Source organism: Mobula hypostoma, chromosome 11 (assembly GCF_963921235.1).
Source record: "Mobula hypostoma chromosome 11, sMobHyp1.1, whole genome shotgun sequence".
Taxonomy (NCBI): Eukaryota; Metazoa; Chordata; class Chondrichthyes; order Myliobatiformes; family Myliobatidae; genus Mobula; species Mobula hypostoma.
Genome location: NC_086107.1, coordinates 8,245,611 through 8,259,495, shown reverse-complemented (window position 1 = coordinate 8,259,495; position 13,885 = coordinate 8,245,611). Strand labels below are relative to the sequence as shown.

The window sequence follows — 13,885 nt, the reverse complement described above, 5'->3', positions numbered from 1 at the left end:
AGTATGCGTCTTTTCTCCCTTTTCCCCATCCGTCCTGATGGCCTTAGGTTACCCTTAACTCTGATCTAATCTCCAACTCCCAGGTCCTGATCCTGCCCTGGTTCTTTCTTTGACTTCCCAGCCCCTTTGGACCTTGTGTATTAGAATACCCCAGATGGGTTAGTGAGCTAACCTAACATTACAATGGACCAAATTTGCCCGTAGTTATAGAATTAGCTTCCCAGGTGTAGATTAACTTTAAGGGTTTGAGCAGCGTGCTTTTGTAGGTAGTGATTAATATATTCAAAATTACTGCAATAAAGAGACACATCTTGATTATATTACTAAAGATTTTAGTAAAAATATCCATTTATTTAGCATATAACCCAGGTAAAAGAGATAGCTAAAGAGAGAGAAAAATAGAAATCCATTCAGTCTCTACAGAGGGCTGGCAATCGAGCACAGGACATAATCTCCTAAAATAAATTGCCAAGGAATTTAATGGCATATCACCATTTCATTTCCGGTCTTATGCAGTTGAATATTGATTATTTTTTTCCTGAAGTGAAAGACAATGATAATTATTGGGCTTGTTTTACACACGAGAAATGTAATCGTGCGCCTGAAGCACAGGTCACCTGTGTTCTGTGTGCCTACTCCATTTAGATTTTGCAGTGAAACTCAGATCCTTTCTGCATTTTTTATACTTTCTCCACCATCTCACCTCATCCTGCCTAATCCTTGGCACTGCCCCTCTGGCCATTGCCCTCCCCCCACCCACCCATACAACCAGGTCTCCATCTCCAATCTTCACAATGTAACCCTCACCTGAATCACAACTCCCAGTCCAGACACTTAGGTAACACATTTGCGAGCAGGACAGTGGGAACACTAAACTGTAAATGGCCTGTTCCGCCGTTCAATAAGATCATGGCCAATCTGGCTGTGGAATCAGTTCTACCACCCTATTGCTAGACTCAACCTTGTGAACATCCTGAACTCCACCTCAAAATTCATATGTCTTTTCTCAAATCAGGGGACCAGAACTGCATGCTCTACTCCATGTATACCCATACCAGTACCCTGTACAGTTGCAGCGTAGCCTCCCTACTCTTAAATTCAATCCTCCAGCAAAGAAAGATCAACATTCCATTTGACCTCTTAATAACCTATTGCACCTCCAAACTAACCATTTGCAATCCATGCACAAGTACTTTGCACAATATAGTGTAGCCAAAAAGTTCTATACAGCAGTCCACAGGACTTGTTTCCAAAATGCATCAGGCTTGTTTAGATGTTCCTTTGAACCTTTTGAATAGAACTTTTTGGCCGCAGTATGTTTGGAGAAGAAAGGGTGCAGAATTTCATGAAAAGAACCCCTCTCCAACTGTTAAGCACGGGAGTGGATCGATCATGCTTTGGGCTTGTGTTGCAGCCAGTGGCACGGGGAACATTTACTGGTAGAGGGAAGAATGAATTCAATTAAATACCAGCAAATTCTGGAAGCAAACATCACACCGTCTGTAAAAAAGCCAAAGATGAAAAGAGGATGACTTCTACAATAGGATAATGAACCTAAACACACCTCAAAATCCACAATGGACTACCTCAAGAGGCACAAGCTGAAGGTTTTGCCATGGCCCTCACAGTCCCCTGACCTAAACATCATTGAGATTATGTGGATAGACCTCAAGAGAGCAGTGCATGCAAGATGGCCCAAGAATCTCACAGAACTAGAAGCCTTTTGCAAGGAAGAATGGGCGAAAATGCCCCAAACAGGAATTGAAAGACTCTTAGCTGGCTACAAAAAGCATTTACAAGATGTGATACTTGCCAAAGGGGGTGTTACTAAGTACTGCCATGCAGGGAGCCCAAACTTTTACTTTGGACCTTTTCCTTTTTTGTAATTTTGAAACTGTGTAAGATGAAAATAAAGAAGTTTTCTTGCTTAAAATATTAAAGAAATGTGTCATCTTTAACTTTATGCCTTTTGGAAATCAGTTAATCTTTTACTCGCTTAGCCATTCACAGTAACAGAAATTTTGACCAGGGGTGCCCAAACTTTTGCATACCACTGTATGCTACACTACTTTTCCAAATCAATAACCTACACTAGATCGTGAGCAGTTGCGGGCCAGGCACAGACCCCTGGGGCACTCCGCTCACCACTGACTACCAACCAGAAAAACATCCATTTATCTCAACTCTTTGCTTTTGTTGGTTAACCAATGCTCTATTCATGCTAATATTAGTTATACTTATCATGCTAATAATATTGTTCTATGACTAATACATTACCCCCAACTCTATGCATCCATCTTATGGATAAATCTTTTATTCTGCAGCATATCACATGCCTTCTGGAAGGCCAAGTATACAACATCCACCTGTTTCCCTTTAACCAATGAGTTCATTCCAGGACCTGTCCTTCATGAATTCCTGCTGTGTCTGCTTGATTGAACCATTTCTATCCAGATGTCTCACCATTTCTTCCTTAATGATACTTCAGGCATTTTCCTCATTACAGATAACTGGCCTATAGTTATCTGCATTTTGCTTTCATCCTATTTTGAACATTTTGGTGTGATATTCACTGTCTTCTAATCTGCTGAGACCTGACCAGAGTCCAGAGAATGTTGGTAAATTATCACAGATGTATATATTATGTATACATTAATATGCATAATGCATATTTAACCTGTCATTTCTTTCAGTGCCTTAGGATGTATCCTATCATGATGCACCCGACCAGGGACTTGTCTGTCTGGTCCTGATGGGTGGTAAAACCATCATATATTGTGAAGTTATTTATGGCTGGACTCTTAGTTTGAAAATGTTTATCCTATGATGTCAAGGACACATGCAGAAAGTGTAGCTGCAGACGTGATCATACTTAAATTCCTGCACATTTGCTGTATGTAACATTTGTTCTCTAGGCTGCATATTCAAATGAAACACAATAGTTTTAACAGTTTTGTGTAATGCATCCTATGATCCTACCGGAAAGATGCAAACAAGGTTGAAAGAGTACAGTGAAATTCGCAAGGATGTTGCCGGCTCTGGAGGACCTGAGTTATAAGGAAAGATTGACTAGATTGGCACTGTATTCCTTAGAACATAGAAGATTGAAAGGAGATTTGATAGAGCTATGCACAATTATGAGGGGTATAGAGAGGGTAAATGCAAGCAGGCTTTTTCCACTGAGTTGAGTGGGACTACAACTAGAAGTCATGGCTGAAGGGTAAAAAGTTTAAGGGGAACATGAGAGGAAACTTCTTCACTCAGAGGGTCATGAGAGTGTAGAATGAGCTGCCAGCACAAGTGGTTGCATGCAAGCTTGATTTCAGCATTTCAGATGTGGTTGGATGGGTACATCGGTGGTGGAGGTATGGAGGGCCGTGGTCCTGATGCAGGTTGATGAGAGTAGGCAGTTAAAATGATTTTGACATGGACTAGATGGTCTGAAGGGCTTGTTTCTGTGCTGTACTTGTCTTTGACTCTATGGCTCTATTGTTGTTGTAGTGAAAAGAGTAAGTTACACTGGTTATTCATGTCATACTTCATTTAATGGAATCAGCAGTTCCTTTGTTTTATGCATTAACACTTAATACGGAAAATTCCTGGTAATTGATGCAATAACTGAGCACTTCTGCATAACAAGTGTAATTTCATAATAACCAAAATTCAATTAATGACTGATATTGATGAAGCATTTTTACAGTGATGTGACAGCATTGTCTTCATTCTTGCAGGATTCTGAGGTTGACGTCCATGAAGGGAACTAACATGCTGGGAAGATTCTTTGGCAAAGTGCTGGGTTTCACAGGCTTTACAATTCAGTATGGTTGTATTGCTCACTGTACCTTTGAATACTTAGGAGAAATTGTCATGGTATGTATTTTGCCCTTCTTTGCAATAACTGTTTTAATATTATCTAATATTTTGTCTAAATTTCCAGAAAATCAAAAGCTACTCTGCATAGTTATAGAAGCACTATCTTAGAATTTTTGGAATATTTTATAATACTTACCCATTCACATTCTTCAACTAGAACAAAAGAAAAGTTATTATAAAACAATTTTGGATAACATAATATTTTAAAATTATACTTTGACATTTATTGTTTTCATTCTACACTTTGCTTGGAATCTTACAGCATGCTTAGGCTATTGCCACAGGTAAAGCAACTTAAATGCTTTATCGGGATAGTTATATAGCTAAGATTGCTAGTTCACCACTTGTATGGGTTGCGTCACCCATTTTCTTTCCACTATGCCATACCAGCGTGTACTTTAACAATGGGCTATTACAAAAAAAAATGTCAAATTCAGGGATAAGGTTGTAAGACAGTCAACTATGACATTTGCTGACCTGGAATAAAGAAAAGATTTTCACTTTGTTCTTTTTGGTGGTTTAGGCATTTGTTAGATATATTTCCATTCCAAGATCAACAAACAAGCTGCCTTCTGCTAAAAAGTCTGCACTTTTGGATTTTCCCCAGTCTCCATAATAAAAATTGCTCATGTCAGTGCTCTGTTGTTGCAAATATCCTTCCAGTTTCTATTTTGTTTTGCCATTTCTGTGGGAAGATTACAACTCCTTTCTGATAGCCCAGTTGCTTCCTTATACTCCCAAATTAAATGTTTCCTTGAATTAAGAGAAATTAAAGAATTAGCTCTGATCCAAAAATGTAAGGTTGATCACATACTGTAAATCCAAGCACAAGTATTATTCAACATGAACATAGTAACAGAACAGTACAGCATAGAAACCAGCTAAAAATCAAATCATAGATACAATAGGGTCTTTTAAGAGACTTTTGGATAGGTACGTGGAGCTTAGTAAAATAGAGGGCTATAGGTAAGCCTAATAATTTCTAAGGTAGGGACATGTTCGGCACAACTCTGTGGGCCGAAGGTCCTGTATTGTGCTGTAGGTTTTCTGTGTTTCTATGTTTTTAAACTCCCAAACACTAATCCCTCCTACCTGCACCATGTCCATATGCTTACATTTTCCTTACATCTATGTGCTTATCCAAATATCTCTTAAAAGCCTCTGATGTATTTGCCTCTACCTTCATACCAGGCATTTATGACTCTCTGAGTAAAAAGCTTACCCCTCACATCCCCCTTGAACCTAACCCCTCTCACCTTCAATGCATGCCCCCTGGTATTAGACATTTCAAACCTGCGAAACAGACACTCTCTGTCCACTCTTTCGATACCTCTCATAATCTTGTTAACATCTATCTGATCTCCCCTCAGCCTCCGATGCTTCAGAGAAGACAGCCCAAGTTTATCTAGCCTCTTGTTATAGCAAAATAAATACATTAAATACATAAATTGCACAGGAATGTGGTGTGTTTCTTTATGTGAGAGCTGATGGAAACTGTTGAGATCCATGGGGTTTACATTGTAGTACATCTCTTTATCATCAGGTATTTGTCTCAGAGTTGATCAGCAGGATTCTAAGATCGATAATCAGGAAGAATTAAATATCAATGTGAAGAGAAAAAGATTAGAAAAAGTTAAAGACTAGGGAACAGGGATGGCAGAGAAATTAAACAAGTATTTTGTGTCACTCGTCACAGGGGAAGACGTAAAAACTCAAGGAGACGGGTTGAGAGAGAGTGAGCTGAAATTAGCAAAAGTCTAATAATAGTATTAAAGAAATTACTGGGACCAAAAACTAATAAATCCCCATGATCTGATGGGGACTGTTTGGCTATAACTCCATCTATAAGTTTGCAGATGATATCATTGCAGTGGGCCATATCGCAAATAACAAGTTGGAGTTCAGGAAGAGGATGAAGAGCTTAGTGCCATGGTGTCATGACACCAACCTTTCCTTCGACAATACAAAAGAGCTGGTCATTGACTTCAAGAAGTGGGCCTGTACACAGGCTCCTACTTACATCAGTGGTGCTGAGGTCTGGAGGGTTGAGAATTTCAAGTTCCAAAGAGTGAACATTGCCAGTAGATTGGAGAGAGTTCAGAGGAGGTTCATGAAAATGATTCAGGGAATGAAAGGGTTAATATACGAGGAGCATTTGATGACTCTTGACCTATACTCACTGGAATTCAGAAGAATGAGGGAGGTTCTCGTTGAAACCTATCAAATGTTGAAAGGCCTTGATGGAGTGGATGTGGAGAGAATGTTTCTCTTGGTCGAATAATCTAGGACTAGAGGGCACAGCCTCAGAATAGAGGGACGTACATTTAGAAAAGAGATGAGGAATTCCTTTAGCCAAAGTTTGGTGAATCTCTGGAATTCGTCGCCACAGGCAGCTGTGGAAGCCAAGTCATTGGGTATATTTAAGGCAGAAGTTGATAGATTTTTGATTAGTCAAGGCATGTACGGTTACAGGTAGAAGGCAGGAGACTGGAGCTGAGAGGGAAAGAAATCAGCCATGATAAAGTGGTGGAGCAGACTTAATGGGTCAAATGGCTTAATTCTGCTCCTATATCTTATTATCTTATGGATAGCACCCTGAACTGGTCTAACTATGTAGATGCAATGGCCAAGGAAATATAACAATGGACTGTATTTCCTGAGGAGGCTAAAGAAATTTGACATGTCTCAATGGACCATTATCAATTTTCAACAATGCACCATAGAAAGCATCCTGTCCGGTTGCATCACGGTTTGATGTGACAACTGCACCATCCATGACCGTAACAAAAACTGCAGAGAGTTGTGGATATTGCTCAGTGCATCATGGAAGCCAGCCTGCCTTTCATTGACTCAGTCTGCACCTCTCTCTGCTTCAGTAAAGCAGCCAGCATAACCAAAGATCCCACCCACCCCGGACATTCTTCTGAAGGCATGTACCATGAGGCTCAAGAATAGCTTCTACCCTGCTGTTATAAACTATTGAATGGTAACCTACTGTGATAAGATGGACCCCTTGACCTCACAATCAACATTGTTCTGGCGTTGCCCCTTACTATCTAACTGCACTGCACTCTCTTGTATTGCAATACTTCATTTTGCACTCGTATTGTTTTACTTATGTTACGTACCCCGTAACTGGGTTGCCAAACCAGCAGAAATGGATCACTCGGTTGGAGTCTGGAGTACTAGAACTAAGAAAGTTTTATTAAAGAAACAAGCAACACAGTAATCGAAAGGATAATAAATGCAACAGTTCAGCGATGATAAACACACATGTCCACAGAATTAAGATAACAGCATCAATCAAGCTCTATCGTTGTCTAGGGGTAAATGACCAAATTTCAAAGTGACTCAAAGTTCAGTCCAGTTTAGTAGTTCAGTTCGCAGTAATCGTTGCCATGGCGATGGACAACGTGGGGGGAGAGAGAGGGGGAATAGGAACAACTGATCATTCAGACACGGCTTCACTCACAGACCGGCGAGATGGCTCACAAGCAGCTTTTGGGCGGGTCCTTGGTGATGTCACCTGAGGTCACCGACTGTGACCCCTCCTCCAGATGCGGTCGATCCTCTGCAGTGAACCCGGCACCCAGGCAAGGGCGGACACACACCGGGTTCCCGCTGATCGTACCTTTCCACCCTGGCTGTTGTCTGGTACTTCCCACCGACTCGTGAGAAGCGTACCGCTTCCAGGGTCTCGTTACCTCGGGTGGCGTGTGTGTCCTGCCTTAGCGAACCGGTCCCTTTTTATCCCCCTGCTGGGGTATCGCCTGTCCATCACTTCAAACAGTTCAAGGTTCAAAGGGGGGAGCCGCTCCAGACAGCTCTCTCTCCTCCGTCCCTTCATTACACATCTCCAGACGCTGCTCCATTGTTCCTTATCTCTCCTTCCCCTGAGGGCAGGTGGCAGACCACTTGCTGATGTCACTGATGCTAACCCAGGCCAGCAAACATCTTAATTTTATGTGTATTCTTGTCACACTTCCCCCCTTTAAGGATTTTTACCGGGGGGTAAAAATTACAAACATGACTACATTATTTGATACACACACAAATATACATCTTTATCAGTTATTTGGCTAATACAGAGAATTTGAAATTGTCAACACCTTGACAGTCATCGCATTTTCTGTTCCTTTTACACGTGTTATTAATAATCCCTTAGACCAGGCTCCAACTCAGCAAACCTCATAGTGGCCAAAAACACTGATGAATGGCGACCAATGTAACCTCTCATTTGGTTTTGTCCCGGATCACAATAACAAGGGTCGTCCCATTCCGACTCAGTTTTCTCTCGCAAGGGCTTAGTAGGAGGGGGACGGGTATTGACCGCAGAGTTATTGCAAAACTTCCTGCAGTACCCCACCATCTCCAAGAGCCTTCTGAGGGCCCTCTTGTCTGTCGGGGTTGGGAGGTCAGCGATAGCCCGCACTGTAGCTTGCATCGCTGCCAGCTGCCCTATTGTAACAGACATCACCCAACGTCCCAGTTCTTTGCATTTCCTCGGGACAATCAAACACACGGGTGCGAGTCGTTTAATTACTTCTTCTAAAGATTCGCTTTGTTCGGGGATTAAGGGAGAGACCTTATCAGTAGACCTGGCCAAAACAATAGCCTTCTCCCATCTGATCGATCCCATACTAATCTTTTCAAAATGTTTTTTTCCTCTTATCAGGGGGCCCCTAGCTTCATTGATTTCTACGCTAACACCGACTAGGTTTGTTAGCATATCAAAAGCCGGTGACCGTCTCAGTTCGCGTCGGTCATGATCAATAACATTCTTCCCCCTGGGCAGCCGGTAAATCTCTTTCATGATTCCACCAACTGTTTCCTCCAGCACCGCAAAATGTCCACCGGGGGGTACCTCGTGGGCCATGTTAAAAACCTCATCCCCATAACTCTTTTGCACCACCCCCCACTCCTCATCTGCGGATACTGTACTTGATTTCCCTTTCTTCCTTAGCACTTCTTCCTCCGCACAATAGCCTACTAGTTCCCTTGTCAAGGCTGTGTCAGAGAGAGCGGTCTCTGCGAAAATCATCAGACCCTCGTCTCGCTCCCGCGTCTGCACAAATTCTTTCCTGGCTACTGCTACGTCTGTCCCAGCTCCCTCACTACCTCTTGTCTCACTACACCCCGTCTCATACAAGGTTGGCAGAAATGTTTCAGCTAAATTCACTATCGCGGGCCCGTGATGAACCTGTGAGTCCCTGGGCGGGGCCTCAATGCTGGCAGGCTGACCTGTCAATCTCACGACTGGGAACACGATTCCTCCGGCGATGTCATACCGAGCAAGACTTCCACGTCTTTCATCGGTAATTCGGACCTCACCCCGATCGTGACTAGTCCAGAGACCAGGTTGCTCTGTAAGTGTATCTGGTGCAAAGGGACTGACTCTGTCCCTTCCCCAACACCTTTGACCTCTACCTCCCCAGTCTGGGTCTCTGAGCTAAACTCTAATACACTCTTCAGTATTAGTGACTGACACGCTCCCGTGTCTCTCCAGATCCGCACTGGAACTGGTTTTAACCTCTCCTTCACTGACACCAATCCGGCCGAGATAAACCTCTCGCGCCCTTCCTGGACTTTTTCAGACCTGTCCTTCCCTAGCGGTTCGTTTAACAGCTCGATACAGCCATTCAAAATTTCCGCTTTTCCTTTCCCCGTCTCCTTCCTTGGGGCAAAGCACCTGGACACAAAGTGTCCGACTTTCCCACAATTGTAACAGACGACACCAGGAGACTTCCGACCAGACTGCTCCCGGTCTACCTTATCCTTTTCACTAGTCCCCGGCTTACTTCCTGACTTTTCCGGCGGACTCTCCCCGCCGTCCTGACTACCCTTCTGGTAGCCTTTACTCGGGGCAAACTTCATTTTATGCGTCAACGCATACTCATCCGCTAACTTAGCAGTTGTGGCTAACGTGGCTGCCTCTTTCTCATCGAGGTAGGGTCTCATACCCTCAGGGACACAACTTTTAAACTGCTCAATCAGAATCAGTTGTAGCAGTCTGTCATAATCCCCCTCTACCCCCTTCGAGGCGCACCAACGCTCACAATATGTTTGCATCTCACGGGCAAACTCCAAATACGTGCGGTCCCACTGCTTCCTCGCATTCCGGAACCTCTGCCGGTATGCCTCCGGGACCAACTCATAAATCCTGAGGATGGCCTCTTTCACCACCTCATACCTCTGGGCATCTTCCGCGGACAAAGCTGAGTAAGCTTGTTGGGCTTTCCCTTTCAGTACACTCTGAAGTAACACAGCCCACTTATCCCTCGGCCATTCCTGACTTATAGCCACTTTTTCGAAGTGGAGGAAGTACCGATCCACGTCGGTATCGTCAAATGGGGGAACCAGCCTAACCTCCTGGGTCGCCCGGAACCCTCCACCTTGGTTCGGCACGAGCCCCTGCTCGGCCCTTATCTTTAACTTCTCCAGCTCAAATTCCCTTTCCCTCTGTTTCTCCTCTCTCTCCAACTGTCTGTCCCTCTCTCACCTTTCTACCTCTTTCTCTTTCTCCCGCCTTTCTAACTCTCTCTCTTGCCTTTCTAACTGCTTCTCTTCATGTTCTAACTGCCGTACCCGGAACTCGTGCTCGAGTCTCAGTTTTTCAAGCTGTACCTGTACCGCGTCTCCAGCAGGTTTTTCAATAGACACCACCCCCAGCTCACCTTGGGGAAACACACCTTTAGATACATAGTGCTCTACAATAGCTCTGTGTATCTCCTCTCGCCTCATTGTCGACTTCACCTTAGCAAGATTCAACCGTTTGGCCACAGCTATCAATTCCGATTTCCTGGCATCCTCTAATGCCTCCAAGGTCGGCGCCTTTATAAATTCCTCAGCCTCCATTTCTGCTGTTTGTCTTTTCTTTCTTTCGGGAATTTTAACCCAATCAATTTACTCCGTCCCAAATTTAGCGTTCAAAATCCCGGACGAGCCCCCACTTATGTTACGTACCCGGTAACTGGGTTGCCAAACCAGCAGAAATGGATCACTCAGTTGGAGTCTGGAGTACTAGAACTAAGAAAGTTTTATTAAAGAAACAAGCAACACAGTAATCGAAAGGATAATAAATGCAACAGTTCAGCGATGATAAACACACATGTGAACAGAATTAAGATAACAGCATCAATCAAGCTCTATCGTTGTCTAGGGGTAAATGACCAAATTTCAAAGTGACTCAAAGTTCAGTCCAGTTTAGTAGTTCAGTTCGCAGTAATCGTTGCCATGGCGATGGACAACGTGGGGGGAGAGAGAGGGGGAACAGGAACAACTGATCATTCAGACACGGCTTCACTCACAGACCAGTGATATGGCTTACAAGCAGCTTTTGGGCGGGTCCTTGGTGATGTCACCTGAGGTCACTGACTGTGACCCCTCCTCCAGATGCGGTCGATCCTCTGCAGTGAACCCGGCACCCAGGCAAGGGCGGACACACACCGGGTTCCCGCTGATCGTACCTTTCCACCCTGGCTGTTGTCTGGTACTTCCCACCGACTCGTGAGAAGCGTACCGCTTCCAGGGTCTCGTTACCTCGGGTGGCGTGTGTGTCCTGCCTTAGCGAACCGGTCCCTTTTTATCCCCCTGCTGGGGTATCGCCTGTCCATCACTTCAAACAGTTCAAGGTTCAAAGGGGGGAGCCGCTCTAGACAGCTCTCTCTCCCCCGTCCCTTCATTACACATCTCCAGACGCTGCTCCATTGTTCCTTATCTCTCCTTCCCCTGAGGGCAGGTGGCAGACCACTTGCTGATGTCACTGATGCTAACCCAGGCCAGCAAACATCTTAATTTTATGTGTATTCTCGTCACACTTTATACTACCTCAATGCACAGCTCTAATGAATTCATCTGTATGTACATTATGCACAAGTTTTTCACTGTACCTTGGTACATCTGACAATAATAAGCCAATTTACCAATTTAGTGACTTATCTACACCACAAGTTTTTGAAAGAAGTAGTTTTGAAAATGGTGGATATACTGGTGGTTATCTTCTAAAATTTATTTGATTGTAGGGCATTTACAATAGGTTAAAAGATTGGAGATTTAACATCACTTGTTAAGAAAGGAGAAAGAGAAGAAAATGAGAATTGCAGAACAGTTAACATGACATAAGTAGTAGAAAAAAATGTTTGAATCTATTATTTAAAGTGTGGTAACAGGACATATTGCATATAATAATGCAATTAGATAATGCCAACATAACTTTTAAAAATCTAATCACGTTTAACAGATCTGTTAAGATTTTATGGGGTTTTAACTAGCAGAATAGATAGGGCCAATGTGTGTGATGTACTTGAGAGGCCTTTGATAATGTTCCACACAAGTAGTTATTGAAGAACATTAAATTACGGGCTTGGGGATAAACTAATGGTATGGATTGAGGATTAGTTAATGGACAGAAGCAGAATCGGTACAAACGGTTCATGTTTGGGTTGGGACGCTGTATCTAGTGGGAATTCACAGGGATGAATGCTCGAGCCAAGCTGTGTACAACTTCCATTTCAAAACTTCAAATGTAGCTGTTTTTATGGAACCTAGTAACTTGCTAGACCATATTAATGAACAATTGCAAACTACCCATATACTGGCCGGATTGGGTGAGGATGAAAGATAGTTAGTGAATCCTTCGTATTATTGATACCAGCCTTTTATTCCAGATTTCTTTCATTAATGGATTTAATATTGTAGCAATAATTGAACTCGTGTGAGTGCAGTGACAAAACCACAATGTTGCCATAATCTGTGGAGTTACTGGACCATTTGAGAGAATTATTAATAGTCAGCCAAATTATGTGGTTGTCAACCAAGTTACGTCACATTTAGACCATAAGATAGAGGGAGTAGAATTAGGCCATTTGTCCCATTGAGTGCTCCACAAATTCTATCATGGCTGATTTATTATCCCTCTCAACCCCATTCTCCTGCCTTCTCCCCATATCCTTTGAAGCCCTTCCTAATCAAGAACCTATCAACCTCTGCTTTAAATATACCCAGTGACACCACAGTGGCCACCACAGCCATCTGTGGCAATGAACTCCATAGATTCACCACCCTCTGGCTAAGGAAATTCCTCCTCATCTCTATTTTAAAGGGACATTCTAGTATTCTGAGGGTGTGCATCCTCTCCACATACACTCTATCCAAGCCATTTAATATTGGCTAGGTTTCTATGAGGTCGCCGCTCACTTTTCTAAACTCCAGTAAGTATGTGCACAGAGCCACTAGACGTTCCTGATATGTTAACCTTTTCATTCCCAGGATCATTCTCGTCACCCTTCTCTGGACCCTGTCAAATGCCATCGCATCCTTTCTTAGATAAAGGGCCCAAAACTGCTCACAGACAAGGCCAGATTTTTAGGCCACGCAAGGCAAGGACCAAGATTCCAAAATTAGACCACATAGATTGTAGCAGTTCATACAAATGGCTCACCAAGTGTAATTAGCAATGATAATTTAATTCCCGATGTTTGAAGCATTGGGCATATGCTGTGAAATCTGATGAAATTTGCCATCCTGGAACGCAATATTTCTGTAGTCCATCACAAAAGCATGACTAAACTTTTATAACACGTTGGTACCCTTTAGTGGGCACAAAGGGGCAAAGTCTATATTTGGGTTTGTGGTTTTCTGTATGTAAGGGGGTTTCGGGGGGGGCTACATGTATAATGAACAATAATAGTAATAGCAATGGGACAGGTTAAATATTTCACCACAATGGGAAAGAAAATCAGAGGATGGCAGCTTCAGCATTCTTGTAAGGCATCTAATTGCTAGTTTTAAGTATGCATTAGGAGAAAATTGGAGAGCAAGATCACGAGATCCTTTTTTTGTGGAGATATCTTTTAAAAGTGTGAAGGGATTTCTCCCATAAAAATGAAAATAAAAGTCAGAATACTGTGATAAATATAAGAGATTCTTCAGATCAACACACACACATTCTGTAGATGTGGAGGAACTCACAGATCAGGCAGTCCCTATGAAGAGAATAAAGGCTCAATGTTTT

At 43.0% G+C, this 13,885-nt stretch overlaps 1 protein-coding gene across 3 annotated transcripts in view; it reads left to right on the top strand.

Moving 5' to 3' along the window:
* immp1l (inner mitochondrial membrane peptidase subunit 1) overlaps window positions 1–13,885 on the top strand; it is a 136,211-nt gene that overhangs the window by 60,020 nt on the left and 62,306 nt on the right. For all 3 annotated transcript variants that reach the window (XM_063061630.1, XM_063061628.1, XM_063061629.1), the window contains one exon: window positions 3,732–3,870. In XM_063061630.1, coding sequence (XP_062917700.1) covers window positions 3,751–3,870 — 120 coding nt within the window. In that variant the 5' untranslated portion in view covers window positions 3,732–3,750. The remainder of the gene's footprint in view (window positions 1–3,731; window positions 3,871–13,885) is intronic.